The sequence below is a fragment of the Rhynchophorus ferrugineus genome, unplaced genomic scaffold (genome assembly GCF_030347505.1).
Source record: "Rhynchophorus ferrugineus isolate W39M unplaced genomic scaffold, kcgeb_rfMv2 rfM7, whole genome shotgun sequence".
Taxonomy (NCBI): Eukaryota; Metazoa; Arthropoda; class Insecta; order Coleoptera; family Curculionidae; genus Rhynchophorus; species Rhynchophorus ferrugineus.
This window is the reverse complement of record NW_027472586.1, coordinates 5,540,380-5,563,661: the sequence shown is the minus strand read 5'-3', so window position 1 is coordinate 5,563,661 and position 23,282 is coordinate 5,540,380. Positions and strand designations below refer to the sequence as shown.

Here is a 23,282-nt window from a genome sequence, read left to right as displayed (position 1 = left end):
AGTTTAAAACCGAAGCGAAGAAGTTGAGAGAAAAAATCTGAATTTAAATTGGCAAAAAATCGAAATTACTCTCGGTATATCGTGTATATGATAAGAGTGTTGTCAGAAGAAACATATTTCATAATATTCTGATTAATTTCTTCCTCGTTGTATTAATTTTGTGTTGTACAGGGTGTTTCAAAAATTAAAGATAAAAATCATGATAAAAAAATTATTAGGTCGAACAATTTGGGGCTTTAAATTTGCACCACTAGTGTTGTGTATTAAAAAATGCGAGTGATCATGTACTTTTTTTTATTATAATTCGTTATAAAAATGGAAAAATACATTTTTGTCGTATATGACCCTCCTTCCATCAATGCTGCCTTGTGCTTCATTAGAGCTTCCCAAATATCGTCACTGACAGTACATGTGGAACACAAGTATCGACCTTCTCCCGCTATCCAGTCTTATGTAAATAGTTCAAGATCATTTTATGGTCGCTGTTCAGTGTCACTACAATATTGCTAGATGAAATATATCGCGCAAGCTCTAAATGATTAGGAATTTTATCGATTTTTTAATGGTCGGTGGATCAGTGCGGGTAAACTAAAAGAAGCATATTGATTTCGATTCTGCCATTCTATAACTAGAAACAGTTCAAAATTTCCGATGAAAATGCGCCTGGTTTTTTTCGTTTCCGAAAGTATAAAAATAAATTATGACGAAAATTTACTGGTATCTTAATTTTCATAAAATACTTTTGTTATCATGTTCAATGCTGTAGTAATTTAGGCTAAGGAAATTATATTTAATTAATTGCAATGTAAAAAAGGTTAGTAATTGCTTAGCATAGATATATATATATATATATATATATATATATATATATATATATATATATATATATATATATATATATATATATATTATTTAAATATGTTAAACATATTGTCAAAACCAAGTTATTTTTGAATTATTCTCTTTTTCTTTTTCTTTATTCTGTGATAAAAATATTAAAGAAAATAGGCAACTTTAAAGATATTTATTACAAGAAGTTAAGTTATTTTCTTTGATATTTTAATGCGAATTTCAGCTCAATATGTAAACGTAGCCAGTTCGATTTTTCAATGATCATATTAGAGCAAATTTCTCAGTTTAATCCGAACCGACGCACGTGCAAAATGCGAGGGGCCAATTTCCGTCGCTCCGACGTACACTCACTGTTTGTTCAAGTGTGGTGCGTAATGCACAATATTAATTATGGAAGTTTGGGTATTTTGAGGATCTTCGGTTTAAGCCCTCCGACATTAGAACAATTATTCAACGATTTAAGCGGCTTTCACGGCACTCGCGGAATAATACTCGCGATAGACAACTGAAGGTGGATTAAATGATGCGAACAATATTAGTTTAATCCATTCGGCGTTGTTTGAAATGCGCTCGCTAAATAATCTTTCGGATACGGGGGGCCCACAATGAACTGGATAAGCTGCCAATTAGCAAAATTTGTTTTGATCAATTAGATTTTAATTTGTAATAGAGATTCATTCGAATGGTATTTATGGTTATGGTTTTTTTTTGTTTGGGTTTCAACATTTCACTGTATATTGACTATTATATGATAATTTTATATATTATAAGTTATGAGGCTTTTTTCTCTTCGCCTGTCTTTTGTTCTCAGTGGGCTGTCAACTGAATTATCTCCTTATTGTGTACTATTCCTATTCTGCCGATCATTGTTATGACTTTTTTGAGTATAACATTTTTGTTGTCTGTATATCTCTTGAAATATTATTACCGTTTTATTACTTACACCTCTCTTTGTTCTAATATAAACTATATAATATAGTGTTTCCCCTTTTATAGTCCGGAATATGTTTTCCAAATCAATGAATGGTAGGTATATCTGTTTTCTTTTTGTGATTAAACATTTTACACAATTTGTTTTGTTCTAAATATATTTCTCTGCGATTCAGTTAGTGACTTACATACAACTAATTATGGAATTGTAATATCTACCAATTCTTCACATTTCCTCACATATCTTCATGTAATTTGCTCAACTAAGTAATCCCTCTATAATTGTTACAGTCCTCCTTTTATATATCGGAATAATGCGCGCTGATCAGTTATTTTAACTAATCTTATTCGTGTATAGGTTCAAAAGGCTAACGATGGGCTATATTTTGGTTACCGATTGAACATATGAAAAGGGAGATTAATTTTGGGCCACGATGTTTTCAAAATATTTATTAACTTTTTACAAAACCATTCTAAATTTTGAAAACGATTCAGAATGAGGGAAACTACAACTGTTTTTGTTTTTTTTTTGTTCTGGCCTAAAAACCAGACGGTGGAATGCATGACGCATACCTGGTCGCGGAGACTTGCCCTGGAGTGACAAGTTGGACCGAGTTATGTGGGACTGCCTCTGGGCTTACCAATACACTAAACCGAAACCGCCTCACAGTTGACCCCTGTGGATCACTACTGCTACTGCATTAAATTTGGGGATATGGCACCCGCTGATCGGGCAGCCGTTATTGGGCACGAGGGCCCGGCGATTCTATTGATTCGCGAACCTGAGTTAACACACAACTGGGTACTGTTGTATGGGGGCAAAAGTTATGACTGTAGCGACGGATGAGGTCGTTTCAGCCTGGATAAGGGGGAGAGCTTAGCGGTGACGCGGTGCTAAGCTCCCAGCATGTCGACCAGCTCGCGAACAAGCGCGTTTTCAGAAGAACTTGAGCTGAGTTTGTTTGAATGATTTGAAGTGCTTGATTTCTGGAGTGTCAATTTCCCTGTCAATTTGATTATTTCTGACAAACCATGGAGCGTTTAATATTCTCCTGAGGAGCTTATTTTAGAAAACTTGAAGCCGTTTGACCTGGTTGGGTGTAACAAACTTGAAGTAGACATTAGATCCGTGGAGGAGTACGGACCGAATTAACATCTTGTAAAATAAGCATTTGATGGAGATGGGAAGTCTGCTAGAAGGGCAGATCAGAGAAGATAGCAGGTTTGCTATCCCCAAACCTTTTTGGATTGCTTTCTGGATTTGGGAATGCCAACCGAACCGCCGGTCGAAATGAAGACCTAGGTACGTGACGTTATCCAGCCATGGAATTATTGCGGTGTCGATCTTAAGTTGCGAGACGCGCAGTGCGTAACGCTTCTTGTGGAAAATGATGGAAACTACAACTGTTAATAATGGCACAGAGCCATGACATATAACCTAAAATAGCTTTTAAGTAAATGACCACAACCCAATTAGGTACAGTAAACCTAAAACGAAAATCTAAAAGAAAGTTACACTGCTCCTTTAGAAAACTCATGATTCCATCCAACTCTAGCCACTTAGCCAATATAGGTTCAGTAGAAAATCATCCGTAACTTTTACTTAAACTAGTCATTTGTCATTTCGGTTTTATTGAATTATAATACTCGTATCTTAATAATTGCGATATTTTCGAAATATATATTAATATTACGATTATTCGACAGTTTTCAATCGAAGGTCCTCGACTCTAATAATAACCATATATTTTAATATTAGTTGATGCGTACTATGTGAAAGCGATGATTATGTTCCTACTGGCCCCAAGGAAAGTTATTAAGAGAATTAAAAGCAACCTACCAATAAGTGTGATGTGGTTAGAGGAAACAAACCCCACAGTTTGACCTTAGCAACTGATTAAAGATGGAGAAGATAAACAGACTTTCTCTGCGGGCCTCCAAACGGGGGTTAATTAAATTTGTTCGATTTTCTCTCTCTCTCTCTCTCGTTTCAAAGTCGATTAAGGGAAATCGAGTTTCTTTAAGTTTTTGGACGGTACAAGATTTTCGTCCTGTTTCCCCGGAAACGAGTTAATATTTGTGGAAAGTTTATCGGTGAGGCTTATAAATATTTCAACGAGTTTATTAAAGTATAATTGTTCTATATTAGAGTTTCTGTTATCGGGGAATTGAATATTTTAATTGGATGAAAGAGAAGGAGGGGTTCTTTGTCCTGGGTTAATGTGGGGTATTTGTGCTTTCTTTTTGACTCGCATAATAGGTCAACTGAAAAGTCCCCGGTCTGACACACAGATGGCGCTTTTTATGGTGCAATTAAATCTGTCACGACCGTCACGACCCTTTATGCCACCACGCATTCATCTACAACAAGTTCAAAGGTTGCCAATGCCGGTGGATTGGTACCATGCAGTTTCAGACCATAAAAGACCACCACCACGACGTCTCGCTCTCTTTTATTTTCTCCATCCCCTTGTGAGAGTACCACTTCAACAGCGCTAACGTACTTCCTTTCCCTTAACCTAATATCCTGTCCATTCTCCCGCCGACCACATGTATGAATTATAAATTAAAATAAACAAGTATTTCTTAAACCAGTGTTTTTAGTTCTCGTGCAAATTCCTTCCAAAAACAGTAGTGAGTGTTCGGACAAACAATCGCATCGACAGCCACACATTCCGACCGACCGACGGACCTGATGAACATTCCTACAAATCCATATGTTTTTTTAGTTAGCCCTAACACTCAAAAGATGCGTGTATAAATTTGACAGCTGTCGGATCATTAGTTTGTGAAATATAGCATTTTGAGTGAAGCAACTTTTGTTATGAATAAAATGGATAAAGGTAATTTCGTGTGTTAATAAAATGCTGCATTTTGAAGGGAGAAAATACAGTTGAAGCAAAAACTTGGCTTGATGCCGAGTTTCCAGACACTGTTCCAGGAAAATCAACCATCAAAGATTGGTATGCTAAGTTTAGACGTGGTGAAATTACCGCCGAAAACGGTGAACGCAGTGGACGCCCAAAAGAGGTTATTACAGACGAAAACATTTAAAAAATCCACAAAATGATTTTGAATGACCGTAAATTGAAATTAATTGAAATAGTGACATCATATAATTCACGAATATTTGGGTATGAGAAAGCTCTGTGCAAGTGGGTGCCGCGCGAGCTCACTTATAACCAAAAACAACGACGGGTTGATGATTCGGTGCAGTGTTTGAAGATGATCAAGTGTAATAAACCCGAGTTTTTGCATCGACATGTGACAATGGATGAGACATGGCTCCATCGCTTCACTCCGAAGTCCAATCGACAGTCATCCGAGTGGACTGCACATGATGAACCCCCCGCAAAGCTTGGGGAAACACAACAGTCGGCTGGCAAGGTTATGGCGTCTGTATTTTGGGATGCGCATGGAATAATTTTCATTGACTATGACTTTGTATCATGGTAGTGTATGAGCATGTACATAATTGTTGTTTTTACTATTTCCTCTGCAATTATTCCACATTTTCTCACCATACAAACCTTCTATGAACTTCCGCAAATATCTCAAAATCAAAATTATCAAAATCGAACAATTCTCGAGTTTTAGATAAGAAACACCAATCCATTTATATATATGTATATTATGTAAGATTACTGCATGAAACAGTTTCCCTTCGAAGTATTTGAATTACATGACGAAGAGTGAAGTTAAAATAAAACAAGCTAAGAGAATTTCGAGAGGATCTTAATAAAATATAATTAACCCATCAAAGAACCTAATAAAACTGCGGCCCGTTACGTTTATTAACAATAAGAATTTGACGCGGCCAATAATGGCATTAATATTCATCAGAACGAAGAGATAAATTTGTCGGAATGTTTACGGTCTCGGCCGATAAAGTTCTCCACAAATATTAACTCATTTACGACGCCGCGAGACCGAATCCCCGCCATTTGCCGGAATTTAAAGAAACTCGATTTCCCCTAATCGACTTTGAAGCGAAAGGGAAAATCGAACAAATTTAATTCATTTCCGCGTAAACGGCGGGAGAAAGTGCCCTTGCCGCTGTGATCACTCAATCAATGGCAAGAAGCGGGGAAACCTAATGATACTCTTTAAATATCAGAGAGTAGAATGTTGTTTTTCAATCAGAATTAAACATATTATCAGTATAAAGCGATGTCTTTTTTTCGCAGGTTGGTAATGCTGTATTTAGTTGATATGATTTTGTTTATATAACATCCTTATTAGATACGCTTAGAACAATCTTAATTTACAATTAATCTATTACTACATTTCATTTGTACTTGGACTAATTCACAAGCAAGACGAGTGTGAGAAAATACATCAATATGTATTCCTCAATTATAAAATTGTAATAACTTATAGCTATAGTTTACACTAAAGGTATACACTTTATATAAGTTCGTATGGTTTTGTTCGTTTCAATCTTCTGGCATCCTGCGCGCTGTCCAGCAGTTGTATTGCTTCCACGTTAGTATATAGTCCTGAAAATTTGCGACTTTTTGCCATTTTGATTGTTTTTGTTGTCATTTCCGTTCAGGTAATCGTAGGTTATTACAAATCACGGGTATTATAGAGAATTTTATAATACTGATTATACGCTGAATCGTATAGTGGTACTGTGATTTGTATACAACCCTTGATTTTTAAATTATACAATTAAAAGTATACTTTCAAAAAATAAATGAATTTCTGTTTATCCGTATATACTAAAAACTATTTATTCTAAAGCAATTTAGCCTGTATTTTCATTTTCTTCGCACTAAAATACATATATTTTGGGAGTTTTATCTCTCTTCAAGAGGTGAAAAATTTTACCACATTTTCCATATATATAGTCGTGAAAATTTGCGGTTTTTTGCCATTTTCATTGTTTTTGTTGTCATTTCCGTTCAAGTAATCGTAGGTTAATACAATTCACGGGTATTATAGAGAATTTTACCCTGAATCGAATAGTCGTACTGTAATTTTTATATAATCCTTGATTTTTAAATTATACAATTAAAAGTATACTTTCAAAAAATAAGTGAATTTCTGTTTATCCATATATCCTAAAAACTATATATTCTAAGGCAATTTAGCCTCTATTTTCATTTTCTTCATCTCAAAATACATATATCTTGCACCAAAATACATATATTTTGAGAGTTTTATCTCTCTTCGAGAGGTGAAAAATTTTACCACTTTTTCCATATATATAGTCGTGAAAATTTGCGATTTTTTGCCATTTGCATTGTTTTTGTTGTCATTTCCGTTCAGGTAATCGTAGGTTAATACAAATCACGGGAATTATAGAAAATTTTAAGCTGAATCGAATAGTGGTACTGTGATTCCTATACAACTCTTGATTTTTAAATTATACAATTAAAAGTATACTTTCAAAAAATAAGTGAATTTCTGTTTATCCATATATCCTAAAAACTATTTATTCCAAAGCAATTTAGCCTGTATTTTCATTTTCTTCACCCCAAAATACATATATTTTAAGAGTTTTATCTCTCTTCATGAGGTGAAAAATTTAACCACTTTTTCCATATGTATAGTCGTGAAAATTTGCGATTTTTTGCCATTTTCATTGTTTTTGTTGTCATTTCCGTTCAAGTAATCGTAGGTTAATACAAATCACGTGTATTATAGAGAATTTTACGCTGAATCGAATAGTCGTACTCTGATTTTTATACAGCCCTTGATTTTTAAATTATACAATTAAAAGTATACTTTCAAAAAATAAGTGAATTTCTGTTTATCCATATATCCTCAAAACTATTTATTCTAAAGCAATTTAGCCTGTATTTTCATTTTCTTCACCCCAAAATACATATATTTTGAGAGTTTTATCTCTCTTCAAGAGATGAAAAATTTTACCACTTTTTCCATATATATAGTCGTGAAAATTTGCGATTTTTTGCCATTTTCATTCTTTTTATTGTCATTTCCGTTCAGGTAATCGTAGGTTAATACAAATCACGGGGATTATAGAGAATTTTAAGCTAAATCGAATAGTGGTATTGTGATTAATATACAACTCTTGTTTTTTAAATTATACAATTAAAAGTATATTTTCAACAAATTAGTGAATTTCTGTTTATCCATATATCCTAAAAACTATTTATTCTAAAGCAATTTAGCCTGTATTTTCATTTTCTTCGCACCAAAATACATATATTTTGAGAGTTTTATCTCTCCTCAAGAGGTGAAAAATTATTATTGTGACCCAACAGGCTAAGCATTTTAACACTTTTCCATATATATATATATATATATATATATATATATATATATATATATATATATATATATATATAGTCATGAAAAGATTAGATTTTTGGAAATTTTCAAACTTTTTACTGTCAATTTTTTAAAAATATCTGCACGTTAATGAAAATATAAGGGATAATAGAGTATTTAAGTGGTATAATGATATGTAAGTAGAATCTAATGGTAGTATTATAATTTGTGTATATCTTTTGGTTTTAAATTTATTCAATGAAAATTCTGTTTTCGAAAAATCAGTGAATTTCAATTTATATCACACATCTCAAAAGTTATAAATTCTAAAACAATTTAACACAGATTTTAGTTTATTCGGCCTCAAAATACATATATTCTGGAGGTTTTTATCTTTATCCGAGTGTTCCATGTGAAATTCCGCAATTTTCAACAATTTTCGAACTTTTTGCTGTACATTTCTGTGAAATAAAAGGAGGGTAATGAAAATGCCAGAGCTTATTGAGAATTTTACACGGAATCAAACTGTGATATAATACATTTTGTACATCTATTAGTTTTTAAGTTACACAATGAAACACTTAACTTGTTGTGTGTAGTGTTAATGTCACATATTTTAAAGCTGTATATATTTTAATATGCATTTGCGTTTCTTTCACTCCCAAATACATATTTTTCGACATATACATACATATACATAATTTTTTATCTTTATCCAAAAGGTAAAATTTTTGCTACATTTTCCACACATACGTAAATATACATCAACTTGAAAATTAATAATTTACAGCAATTATTCCCTATATTATGAGTTGTTGGTGTTCAATTGTAATAAAAGAAGTCTTAATATGGTCGCCTGAGTTGAATAGGGAACCTATTGGATACTACAGCGTCGGTTGGTGCAGCGTAAGATTAACCATTATCTGATTTCGTACTCATTATTGATGAAGTCTTATAAATAGTACCCTCTCTAACCACATAAATGGTGCTACCTCCAACAAAAGTCGTATAAAACAGCAAAAAATAGACTCTATTTACCTGCAAAATCTCGATCAATGCTCCACAAACGCCAGCCCATTCCCAAAACCAACTGGATCAATCCGCTCAGTATTCCTGCAAAATTTAAAGAAACGCGCGATCTCCCCTAATCGACTTTGGGATCGAACCTGGATACGGCGAGGATTTAATTCGTTTTTTGTTTAAACGGACGAGGCGGCAAAGAAAAGGGAAACCTTTTTACGATTGCGGTTGCTTTTTTCTACGTGTCCTCGGTTAAATATTAACCCGGATCTGAATAAGGCCTCTCCCGAATTAGATTTCTCGTTTTAGTGGACTGTTTGTTTTATACGGGGGACGATACGGTGAGCTGGGAGTTTACGGGGATACTTTCTCGATAGGTTCTTATAAGCTGGTGCTTGTGGAAGGACGGAAATGTTACGGTTATGATTAAAACTTGACTGGTATTTTGAAACCTAAACGCAGTAAGACGTCTAGAAGCTCGAATTCATATCCGAGGATAGATCTCAATACGTTACCTCCTACCAATCCATAAATTTACTACCTGTAATCACGAAAGTTTTTGAGAAATTATTTATTTGTGGAATAGTAGAAACACCAAAAACCATTATAAAGTTGAAGATTGACCAAAAAAAAAAACGACTTTGTTTGGATATCAAACGTTAAATATGAATCTGTTGGTTCTCTAAATCGATTTTTGTTGGCCTATAAATAAGTTAATTTGACTTAAATAATGAATTCGATGAGAGTCTCAGAGCGAAGGGTTAGCGCCTTAGTTATCTCTAAAGAACATAATTCATGGATTTTTAGGCAGTCTTAGAGCTGAAGATGTTAATTTTTTAATGAGTTACTTGTCACAAAAATATAAAACAATGGTGAGCAGAATGTCTTTAAAAATATATTTCGTGTATTCCCATTTCAATTTTTCTAGTGATGAACAATGTGAACGCTTTTACCAGGATATAAAACAGACAGAAGAGCGTTATCAAGGAAGATGCAATGCTAAAATGTTAGTAGGTTACTACTGGTTTGTAATGAAAGAGTATTCTACTCTTCACAAGGGGAAAAGTTAATATTTCGTAATATTCTTTCAGAATATGTGGCTCTTCTCTTATATTGTTATCTTAAACCCGAACTATTTTGTTTCATGGTCTAATTTGTAAATATATATTACCATTTTTTAAATAATATTAGAACTACAAATAAACAAATATGATTTAAAATTTTCATACGGTATTTATTTATAGTACTTTAATTTAGCATAATTTTAAAATTGAACGTGTTAAAAATACCGTTTAAATTATTGTATTCAGCAGGTACAATTAAGCATACATAAGCAATACATACATTTTCAAGTAAGCCCTTTTATTTAATGTTACAGAACAAATTGAGTTTACATCAAGGCAGGGCATCACAGAGGGCGTATATTATAAGTTATTTTAGTATCAGTTATCTACTAACGAAAATATTATTATATTATATTTCAAACTAGAAATAGTATTTAACGTCATATATATATATATATATATATATATATATATATATATATATATATATATATATATATATATGTATATTAAATCATACAGAAAGATTGAAGAAGAAGAATTGTCGTCATGTTTCAATCAAATCACATGGCTCCATGTTTATTGTCAACAAAAAATGGCATCAAAATATGATTAAATACTGATATTTATCATATATAACATTGAAAAAGATTAAGTTCATATTGATCATATCCAAGTTAGTATTATTTAGGTTCATAAATATTTAATAAATGTTGCAAGGTTGAAATTGAAGAAAATAATGTAATTCTTGCACAAATATTAGTCTTCATAGCTTCATAGCTTCGAAGGATAACCGCATCCTAAGAAAATTTTACTTATTCATCCGCGTGGGTCAGTTCTAAGCCTTCCCCGAGGCAATATCAACCGATATCCCATCCGCTTGGGGCCCAAGTCTAAGTAAACATGACTCACCTGCTGAGATCTGCAGGAAGTGGTCCGGATGTGGCTGTTGTTACGTCTCGGCTGAAACAATACGCAGGGTTAGTTAAAATCGGTCATGTAACCGGTGAATAATGGATGAGTTTATTGATGTCTCGGTAATTAATAATAAAGTAGATTGACTGCGATTTCACCGTAACTTTATATATAGAGTAGACATTGTCGCGGTTAACAAACGGTCAGATCTAGTTCAAAAAATGATTTATTTTCGTGTCTATGCCTAAGTGTTTGCACGTATTTTGATCAGCTATGGAAATGCGAAGTATCAATGCAAGAAACTCTTAAATAAACAAATATTATGAAGTTATATACAGTAAGTTGTTCTTGTATTACAACAAAGAAGTATAAATAACAAAATTGTACGAATGATTTAAGAAATATACAGGATAAAAACCAATTTCAAGTCATTATAGACAACATGAAATCAACAACCTTCAAAATCCAAGCAGGAAAATTAAGCCCAACCATTGCTTATAGTATTAATAGGCGAAATAGCAGTCATATTAATTATAATAGTCATGTTAAATGAATGCTAGAGTTAGAACAAAAAACATTAATCTGTATTTCACTATTAGCAAATTTATTTACAAAAAGGACCCATCAAGCAGAACTAAAATGATAGTGTACAAACCTATTTACAGAACAACAAAAGTAATATAAATGGAGCAGAAATAAAATATACTAAAAGAGTCAGAGTGGAACAAGAGAAAACAAACAAAGATAAATAAAATAAGTTTAAGTTTTTAATGATCATTTTAATGTTAATGTTAAGGCTAAAGAACGGTCTAAGGGCCCAAGAACAGAAGACAATAAAATGCAAGCCTAATTGGACTTCAGATTTGGAAATTTAAGATGAATAATACTAATTCTTGCTGATATAGCATCTATAAAAATCGATACAAATTAACTACAAACTGGTGGTTTTTAGTATATTTTAACAGAATTAGCATATTTGTAAAATATAAACAAGATAAAACGTATTTAAATAGCACTTGTATTTACATTATATTGTATGTTGTTTATAAATAATTAGTACTAACTATTTGATTGCACTAAAAATGATAAATATTGGCTATTATATAAATATACTTATATAAATATATTTTGTTGTTATACATAATTAGGTAGCTCTATAAGTTTCGGCCTAATTAAGAAAGATAATTTAATTAATGACTTGTATCTCGTCGACTTTCTGTATAAAATATTTTTGTCTATATATATTTGTCAAAACAATTGGCAACTTTAGCAGGACATTTGGCCACATCGGTGTTTGTAGAACCTATTTTAAATCGGACCATACTAGTCAATATTAACAAGTTAATTTTTCTGAGTAACTATTAAGTTAGTGGATATTAACAGTAAATTTTAAACATTTGAACCATTCAAACATTTTAAAGCACTGATAAATATTAAGGTATTTAAAGATTAATATTATAAGATGCGTGACTATAGGACATTTTGTTATTTGAACCTTGTATCAATTATTTTAATTGTTTACTTTACACACCTAAGTTTGGAAAGTCTACAGTTGCTTTACTAATATATTCTATGCTTTAATATTCAAACACGCATTATTATTCATTCATTTATTATTCCTTATTTTGCTTATAACAAAAAAGTAGATCGTCATCGTATTTGATGATCTGAAGGTATTACAGTCTGAAAATAATCTTAGTTATGTTCAGTGGTATGGAATTTTACATTTATCAATACCTCGTTGATTATAGAAACTTAATGGATACTGTTTTGATAGTTTTAGATATATTTTAATATGTTTTAATATAGATACATATATTGTTTTAATTTAGTGTTGTATATCATATACATCTCTAACCTGATATTAAAAATACTGTGAAAAATGTTTAATGTTTCTCTTTACTCCGTTATGAAGGAAACATGATTAACTTTATAAATTATGGTCAAATTTCAACTACAGGGCGATCGCTACTTTATGTAGATAGCTTTAAAATCACATAACTCTATTAATATTTATTCAATGAAGCCATACGATAGTTCTTTTAATAGATAACAGTTCAAGGATAGTTCCTGACAGAAAGTTAGCGTCATTATTTGCGCATAATTATTCTCTGTGTTAAATGAAATTCCGTAAAAAGCACGCTCTCCAATCTAACGATAAATTTGTAGAATTATCAACGGGTTTTACGACAACATCAATGAAATAATTACGCTTATCTGATGAATGGTTTAATAAATCATACCGTTATATTTACCGTTTTTCGCATGGAACTACAGACCGACTCACGACAACATTAATAAAGAAATATTTGCATGTCGCCTTCTTATTTACATATTTGAAAAGTTTACCATTTTGTAGCTGGACGTGTTATTAGCGACGTTTTCTTTGTTGGAAATAGCCCCCCTTAATTGAATCAAATAATCGAGCACGACGAATTATGAATTTAAATATTCACGAACGCTAATTATTTGTGCGTTTATATATAGTACTCGTGTATAAGAATGTATGTCGAAAAGTTCTACTTTCTTCCATAAAACTTCACCAAGCACATTGGTGATTTATTCCCCAACTATCACTTCAATGAGCCATAGTACTACAATACAAGCACAGACAGGAATAGAAGAATAGAAACGGTCAAGCTATAGGAGTTTATGCTTCTTTAAGATAGTGCTTATGTAAGAGAAGAAATATTAAAATCAGTACTGACTCTGAATGTCTGACATCTGTAAACTTGAGCAAGCTCTAGACAAATTTCGCAAGTTTCTCTCTTAGCTTAACGTCTCAGAAGTGAAGTCATTCGCTTAAGATAAGAAAATCAGTGCATAATTAAGGAACAAAGTCAGATTGCCGTGCTTTCGAGATGTCTATCGAATGAAATGTGAAAGAGTTCACGAACTTTTGGATAGAAAATACAGAAAACAGTTCGTAAAGAGACACGGATCAACATCATGGAAAGTGAGCTGCTGTCGATCACCTGCCATGGATTGGTGATCATGGTGATGATAATCTTGAGACTATATAATTATTTATTATATAATAGAGAAAATTAGCAACAGAATATATGTGTGCAACATACGAATTATTGGTAAAATGTTATAATTTAGTAACACAAATTACTATCGAGCAAAAATGTATTTATATTAAATAATATGAAAATAGCACTTATTTAAAAATTATAATAAGTGTTATAATGGAAAATGGACATAATTGTACACGTTAATAAATTATATTAGTATTATTACTATCTTATTTTGCTGATATTTGATAAGAATATGTTAGAATTTGTAAAGGTAGTACTGAAATTACAAAAGTAATAGCTCAACATCCTCTCTATCAACAAGTAGCTTTGATTCAAAAGATTGATTATTTGATAAACATCCGGGGTACTATATGGACGCAATGTAAATTCATAGTTTTTGGTTCATCCTTTAATAATATATCCATAATCCTTTCACATATAACAATAGTATATTGAGGATTCAATGCCACGCCTTTGTACAATTTCGCAAATGATTTTGTAGCCTTTAACGTCAACTTTCTACTCCCTAAGTTGTCCAGACCACTTTAACATTACCACATAGTTCTAAAAATAATTGATACACGTGATTTAGAAAATGAAGCTTAATCAGCTCAAGATTGAAGAAGAAAATAATGATAAAAATATGCAATGCTGCTAGAAAATCTCTAGAATGTAAGACTGTTATTTTTAAATTTTACAATATTTTTATACAATATTACAACATAACTTAAGCTTCTTTAAGATTAAATTTTGTGTGTAGGATTGATTCATATTAGCTACTGCGTGAATATATAGAAATATAACCGTCAGAAGGGTTTTAAATTGTGAAAGAAAATTGTTATAACTGGAAATTACTTTGAACTTATTTAAAATTATGATAATGTGTTCCTTAGCCTTCCAATGATGAATTCTAACTGTTAAACCTACAACGAATTTCTCAATTACGGATTATATTTTTATTTCTATAGCGTAGAATACAGAAAAGTTTGATTAATATTAACTAACAGGGGAAAAAATAGAAATATAAATATCAGAAAAGTTTTAGTTACGATATAAGATTGAGAAGAAAAAATTACAGCAGGAAATGGCTTTGCCTTTCACTTTGTTGTTCCCTAACCTTTCCATTATCAATTATAATAGTTGAATCCCCCTAGAAGTTCTCAATCGTGAACAGAAAAATTTGATTTATATTACCTAATGCCTGAATATATAGAAATGTAACCACCTGAAAGCATTTAAATTGGGAAAATGAATCCTTATAACCGTAAATTACTTTAAACTTATTTAAAATTCTGGTAACTTCTTCCTTAGCCTTTCTATTATCACTTCTAATAGTTAAACTCCCGTAGAAATTCTCAATTAAGGATAATGTTTCTGTTTCTATAGCTCAGAATAGAGAAAAGTTCGATTCACATTACCTAATACGGGAATCCGTTTGCACCTCTTGAGCGTAGAAACTTTGCGACAAAAACGAATCGTAAACGGTGTCCTCTCCAAAGTCCCACATCGTAACCGCGTCGTTTTATGAGTTTCGGAAACCATAACACGAAGAATTTTGATAAGAGACGACACGACATAAAAAAACGAACGAAAATTTGACACTAATCTGACGTGCACTGACACGAGAAACTAAAGCGAACTGACAGGGGACGGGTAGCGAACAAGAACGGAGTTAGAACGCGAATAAATTCCCTGTTTGATTAATAAGTGGATTTGGTACGTCAAGACAGTTTACCAAACCGTGTGACTTCTATATATTTCGGGTAAACTGAATTTGGTTGTGTCTTAAAAGCGAAAGTGGTTTCTAATTATCTATCTTTATATTAATTTTTATAGAGGAAACTACTAGAAACAATTATCAGTAACAAACAATGGAAAGACGCAACAAACAACTATTTTTTGTTGCATTCATTCGACTTAACATCGCATTAGTTCTACATCGTCAGTTCAGTAGAAAGTCTACAGGAGTGCCATTTTAAAAGAACAAACTCTTTCAACTTTTGGACGAGGTATAAGAGAAATAAAAAGGCAACGAATAGAAAAAAGTCTAGAAATAAGGAGACAAAAAACTATAGTGGAGTAATTGCCAGTGAAGGTGAAGAAAAAATTGATTGAGACACCGACCCAGATGCTATAATAGGGAAAGAAAGAAGCAATGACAATGAAACATATTTCCAAACATAATAACTTGCACAAATTCCAGATACATCCAAATAGTATGTAAGCACATATTTATGTATAATACAGAAAAAATTACGAATCCACTAAATGTATCCGACTTTATATCGAAAAAATCGGATATATGTTAACCCGAAACTTTTTGCGAAGTAACTTGTAAAATGTTTGGTTTCGTCGAGGCTATTTTCTGCCTGATATGATCACTGCTGGTGCTCGTACTGTTTGTGTGCTTGCTTTGCGACTACAGTAAAAAAACCCAATTCACTTTTATACATGTATTTTATCGTTAAATAAAGCATATTCGTAAAATGTTCATCGGCAATGAAAGGAGCTTTATTTTTATATCAGCTTAGATTTTATCATTATTGGATTGTTATAGTTTATAGTTATATAAATAAAATTTTGATTGTTTTCGCTATTTAACAATGTAAAATATCCTGAAAAATATGGGTTATGAAACTTGGAGAGATTTAGTGAAATGTTTACAATAATCATTTCGTTTATTATTAGAAAGCGTTCAGTATTGTGTATGCTGACGACTAAAAGTTAAAATAAAATAGTTTAAAATAAATTAAAATGTTTTCATCCCTATATATTTCTTAACATATCTCATCATGAGTGAGATCAATTTTATTAAGTTATGAAGGATTTTCTAATGATGGTACTTTATAAAAACAAGAGCACATATTGTTACATCATATTTTAATCACGTCTAATTTGTAAAAGTTTTAGCCAATTTAGTGAAAAATAATTCTTAAACTTAAAGAACTAAATTATAAGAAAAATATTGGATCTAATGCAGATATTATAATGAAAATCACCTAACGATTTAAACATACTAAAAATTCATAGAAAAAATATCACCATATATTTAAGAAATCTTGTATATCCCTTAAATAAATTGATGAATACTAAAATAACTTCGAATAGTGTACTAGAATGTATATTACTGAAAAAATATTTGATATCATCACAGTTAATTATTGGAGTAATATTATTTTCCTAGAAAATGCACAGTGCAGCATATCACGAAAATATTTGAAAGCATTAAGGAAGTAGAGGAGAATATGCGCACTTAGCTGACAAATCTCCAAATAACTTTTGTCTATTTTTAATCTAGAGGTTTTAACCCTTACCTATAAATTATTGTGACTGTATAATTAACTGTGGTTCTCAGATATATTATAATGTTAAAAAAAATATGTGATAGCATTTTTGTTCAATTATTTTATTTAGATTAGAATTATCTTGTATGTCAAAGCCAAACTGAACTAAAAATCAGAATTGATGCGGCAACATTGGAATGTTTCGACGTCACAAACATCCATGACGCGTTACTAAATTGAATAGACTATACGTCTAGTATGTATCGGTATATGTTTAGTTTTCTTTGTGTCATTAATCAATAAATTATTTTATAATTAATTAATTAATTTTTCAAAATATTTTACCAAAGTATCGTTTATATTTAATTCCTCCAAAGTAAAACCAAAAGTATAAATAAATTAATTTAGAATTAAGATTTTACTTGACATATCTAATAAAAATATTTACCTTTAAAAGAACTGTTGACCAAATCTTATAAAAACTGTTTTGATGATTATTAGTACTTTAAAATTAAATTTCGTGCCTAATAACTTATTCTTGTACAAGTACCTGCATATTGAACGTGGAAAACGTTTCGTATTTAAAGGAATACTGCTTACTCCATTCGGCTTTTTATGGTCAACAAGCTCATACATTACGGGACGAATAAACATGTTTATGAACCCTTTATGGCCCAAGTTAAGCTCAAGTAGTGCTCATGGGTTTAATAGAGCGAAGTAGTCGAAACTTTACAGCGCGAATGTATTTAAGTTGCTGACGGAAATTTTTAGACTCAAACCGAATTAGTTTTTTTACGACCCGGGGGTTAGACGCGAAAAGTTTTGTTGTAAAAATGTTGTTATTTTAATGAGGTAGTTGATTGGTGAGGGATTATTAGATCAACGAAGGCGTGGGGAAATATATTAAACGTAAAAAGGACGAAAGAGTATTTGATTTATTGGCAGTTAAATTTATTACCTTTCTCTATTGTTTTTATATATATATATATATATATATATATATATATATATATATATATATATATATATATATATATATGTAATATGCTCTGAAGTATTCTATAAATATAAAAAAAAATATATAAATATATATATATAAATATAAAACTCTAACCGAGAGGCGATATTAGGTATCATGTAAAAGATATGTCCGATTTACCGAGATATCAATTTACTATCGTTTCGACAAGACTAAAGAGTTTTCCACGCTACTTCTTATATTGCAACCTGTGATAATAGTTAATAACATAGGGTATACTATTGTGAATTCCTTTTGATGGACACATTTTTCATTAAACCTAGTTTTATATGTAAGGTTTGATTTACAACAAACATAGACATTTATTTTTGGCCAATCCTTAATTTCATAGTGGTTTTTGGCTGTCCCATAGACGATAATATGTCGTATGACGATTTATACGATAAAAAATTTATTTTAACTAGCCGACGTTTCGTAACCATTGTTGAATGCATCTTCAGGGCGAGAGCTCTTATAAATTATTGATGTATTGTATCCTTGTACTTATTCTTCTTATATACCTACACACATACATTTACAGACGACTTTGTACACTATGCTGGCGCATGGAACAATTGGTTTGAATGAGGTTATGATGTTATCTTTTAACACTACTCTGTCAATTTGGTTGTTGTTCTCTAAAATAAAGGAAAGACTGCTAGGTAAATTTATTCGGTCTTATCTTTTTTGTTTCGTCTTTTATCTTGTTTTGGATCTTGAGTTGATTCTGTTTGGATCATGCGAAGTTTAGAAATGGTTTCTGTCTCCTTTGTCTTACCATAGTTCATCTTTTCTTGAACACTATCGAACGTAATCTAATATATTTCAATATTACTACTCAGAATTGGAATTGGTCCAAACTGTGATAGTTTATTTCTTAGGAACACTGAAACTGAATGATTGGTCTTATTTAAAAGACCTGTCAGATCGTTATTTCTATCTTACATTTCATTGCCACACCCAGATACTCTGAGAACGTCGTAAATTTTGTGACCATTTCTATTATTCAGTACCTAAAGAAACAGGGCAACCTAATTTTATGATATATCTGATTAAGGATCAGTCGAGAGGATTTACTTTTTGGTTTATGATTATATATATATATATATATATATATATATATATATATATATATATATAATATTTTTCATTTAACCTAGTTCTATATGTAAGGTTTGATGATTTACAACAAACATAGTCACTTCTTTTGGGCCAATCCTTAACTTCGTAGTGGTTTTTGGCTGTCCCATAATTGTATTCCTTGTATTTCATTAAGCAATTTTGGTCTATATAGTAGTTTCATGTGGTCATATCAAAATTGGTTAGCTGATACTCATTCTGAAATTACACATGTTAGAGATGATCATTATCATGACCAGTACCCAATTCATGATAAAAATCAATGAAATATTTAAATATGAACACATTTTATTTGGCAACATAGCTTCAGTACTAAATATTAATCATGAAGCAGTTGAGTCATCACTTATGTAAAACAGAAATACCAAAAATAGCTTGATACTTGTGTAACTCATGAATTAGTAGTGAAAAAGTGAATTAACCAAGTTTCCGTTTGAATAGCGATAAAAACTAGATCACCTACAACTATAACATGAGAAAAAGATCCTGTTTGAAGCCCACCGAATATTCGGAAATAATTGCAAAGTCTGAATTGGTATTTATACGAAAAAAAAAGGACAAAATTATTTCCCACCAGTCCACTGTGAAGATCATCTCTGAAGAAAAAATATGCTTTTACTTTCAGTAAATGTTTATGAAAACCTTCTTTTAGAATAGAGAAAATGCCAATTTCCAATAATAAACAAGATATTGGGTAACTCAAGAGCTTTAGTTCTTATCTTCTTGATATACTACATTAGTAACAAAGAGAGAATATAGATTGTTCAATAGGTTAACGAAAATAAAAATATTCATTGATTCATTGTTAAGGTCGTATATAAATGGAAGCAGCTAAAACAAAGCTACACACATATAAATAGTGATATATCCATACATAAAAAAGAAAACCAATATGTGTAAAAGCTATCGCCAGATAACCTGAGAAATATTCAAGGTTTATATCAACTTTTATCCCCAACTTATGCAAATATATAGATTATACCCACCATTCTTAAAATATTGATCTTAAAGACGTCGTAGTCAAGTTTGTCAACTTTTCTCTCGCTAGTTACTGTCCATAATCCATCTTCACCTATTTTGTCCCACTAATTCAAATTGTCAATAATTAATTTTGAAGGATTTACAATATAGGGTCCTGTTGCCACGCAAATTTGTTATGAATGGTTGGGATAGCTTGTAAAATGTAAGTTACGCTAATTGCAGATTTTTTGCGGTTCTATTGTTAGAGGGTCTAATTTATTAGAGCGTTTAACTGAAGTTTTTAATATATATTACATGGAAAAGAATACTGGCCTGATAGAAAATGTAACGTTCGCAGTATATTGAACGTCTGGTAAATATAAACAGGCAAAAAGATACGATGATTGGATGATTTCCATAAGCTCGTTGTCGATTGTTTCGGATAACGAGGGTTCAGGTATCGAGGCTAGACGAAACCTGTTGGATGTTAGATCTGGTAGAGGACTCTTTATGGCGCCTAACCATAAATATCAAGAAGAAACGAAATGGTGGAATTTCTGGGAATACCTTAAGAGTCCGAAACGCACATGGTTTATCAGCGTGAGAAGTTCCTAGCTGGAAGAGTTTTTCCCACCCAGATATGCTCAGCGAATCTGGGTACAGAAAAGGGTTTTTTGGACCAGCCTTGTCCACCACTACCAAGAACCCGAGGAAGAGAAAATAAATTGTATTTAATTTACAACCTTGTTTTCTCATCTCAACAGGTCCTTTAATAAAGTGATTACACAGTCTTTATATAAGATATTAAAATTCCCGATTTCATTCAAAACAACTCTTGAAATCATGTTCGTTTCAGGAAAGTAGATCATTTTTCTTGTTTAACAGTCGAGAGAAGAATCCCTATAGTCTCTTAAGGAAACGTCGGATTTGGATTCGACAAATTAAATGTTTGATAAGGATTCCGCGCAAGCTTTTCTTTGCCAATTCCCCGGAGACATTCTAAATATTAATTTTATTGTCTCCCAGCTGCGGTAAATATGGCTTCTATACATTTTTCCCTTGTCGACAGGGAGGGAGATGGCCAAAGCCAGCGCAACGTCTTGGAATAAAGGAAAGGAACACAAAGTAATCCCTTTCGACTGGTATAATATATCTGGGTCATAATAAGAGTTTTCGGAATGATTCTTAATCAAATATATCATAAAATTGGGTCTCCCTGTTTATTTAGGTTATGAATAATAGCAATTCTCAGAGTATCTGGGTGTAGCAATGAAATTTAAGATAGGAATAACGATCCAAATGGTTTTTTTAAATAAAAAAATCATTCAATTTCAGTGTTCCTAAGAAATAAACCATCACAGGGTGGATCAATTCAAATTCTGAGTACTAATATTGAAATATATTCGATTACGTTCGAAAATATTCAAGAAAGGATGAACTATGGTAAGATAATGGAAACAGAAACCATTTCTAAACTTCTAAACCCAAACAGAATCAACTCAAGTTCCAAAAGATCAATGAAGACCTAGACGAGCAACAAAATCCAAACAAGATAAAAGATGAAACAAAAAAGATAAGACCGAATAAATTTACCTAGCAGTCTTTCCTTTATTTATTAAGTCGTCTGTGAATGTAGGTCTGAAGGTATATAAGTAGAATAAGTACCAGGTTTCAAAAACATCAATAATTTATAAGAACTCTCGCCCTGAATATGCCTTCAGCAATGATTACGAAACGTCGGCTAGTTAAAATCATATTTATTACACACCCGAGACTAAAATACTGTGGTGTTTAGTCAATACATTAAAAATATGAAATATTGACTGATAAACACAAACAATGTTAATTAAAAATCTAATAAAACTTAGTTCGCCACATGGCAATATTAGTTTGACCTATATATAATGAAAGAAACTATATCTGATAAACAAAATTCTAAATAAGGTAACTGATAACAGCGCACCTGTACATATACAGGCATAAGATAAGAAACAAAGCAAACAAGGCACGCTTGATATTATTTCGATCTATCTAGGCAATTATATTTTTGAAAAGTTATATAAATTTGTTTAGGTATACGACAATAAATTGTTGTCAATAAATGTTCTGTAGTTTTATAAGAAAAACAATATTTACCCCGTTATTGTTCAAATTGTTCGCCATTGCTAGAAGTTCTTACCTTTAAAATATTTTATGTTTTTTTTTATTAAGTACTTATTTATTATTTTTCGTCAGCTTTCTCAACGAGTGAATGAATATTTTCTTCTCATTAAACCCTCTCTGTCCATTTCTATTTCTCACATCATTGCTAGTTGTAGATAGTCCTGTTTTATATAAAATTATTGCTTATTTTCCTCATCATGATCAAACTAACAAACTCCACATTTTATCAACAAGTAAAAAAATCATTTCATGAATAGCTATGTTAGAAATAGTACTAGAAATTATACTCCGTTGACTATAGGATTTTTTAAATACCTTTACCTATCAGAGCGTCATTGAATAACCAGTGTTTATGTTAGTAAATACATCTTCCTGGTTTTTATATCAACACAGGTTCTTTCGATGATAATAAAAATAATATTTACATTAGAATTTCTTCACATTTGCTCCAAATTGAGAACGATTTGTTTGATAGCATATAATAGATATTTTAAGAAAATTAATTGTTATTATATAGCGAAAAACAAGAAGCAGGTATCTATGGTTATTCGTTGGTAATCAGTGAAGAAAAAGCTATGATGAGTTTTCAGTAATTATTTTGTACCACTTGTTTAGCCATGAACATGTTTAACAATAACTATACACCGTTGGAATATTAAACAATATTCAGAGT

The 23,282-nt window shown here is 31.4% G+C and overlaps 1 protein-coding gene across 1 annotated transcript in view; it reads right to left on the bottom strand.

Moving 5' to 3' along the window:
• The window catches only part of LOC143199320 (CUGBP Elav-like family member 1), a 631,257-nt gene extending 615,682 nt beyond the window's left edge, over positions 1-15,575 (bottom strand). The window contains exons 1-2 of the mRNA XM_076409044.1: positions 15,463-15,575; positions 11,022-11,072 (exon numbers count right to left, since the gene is read on the bottom strand). Coding sequence (XP_076265159.1) covers positions 11,022-11,072; positions 15,463-15,551 — 140 coding nt within the window. The 5' untranslated portion in view covers positions 15,552-15,575. The remainder of the gene's footprint in view (positions 1-11,021; positions 11,073-15,462) is intronic.
• Between the last annotated feature and the right edge of the window lie 7,707 nt (positions 15,576-23,282).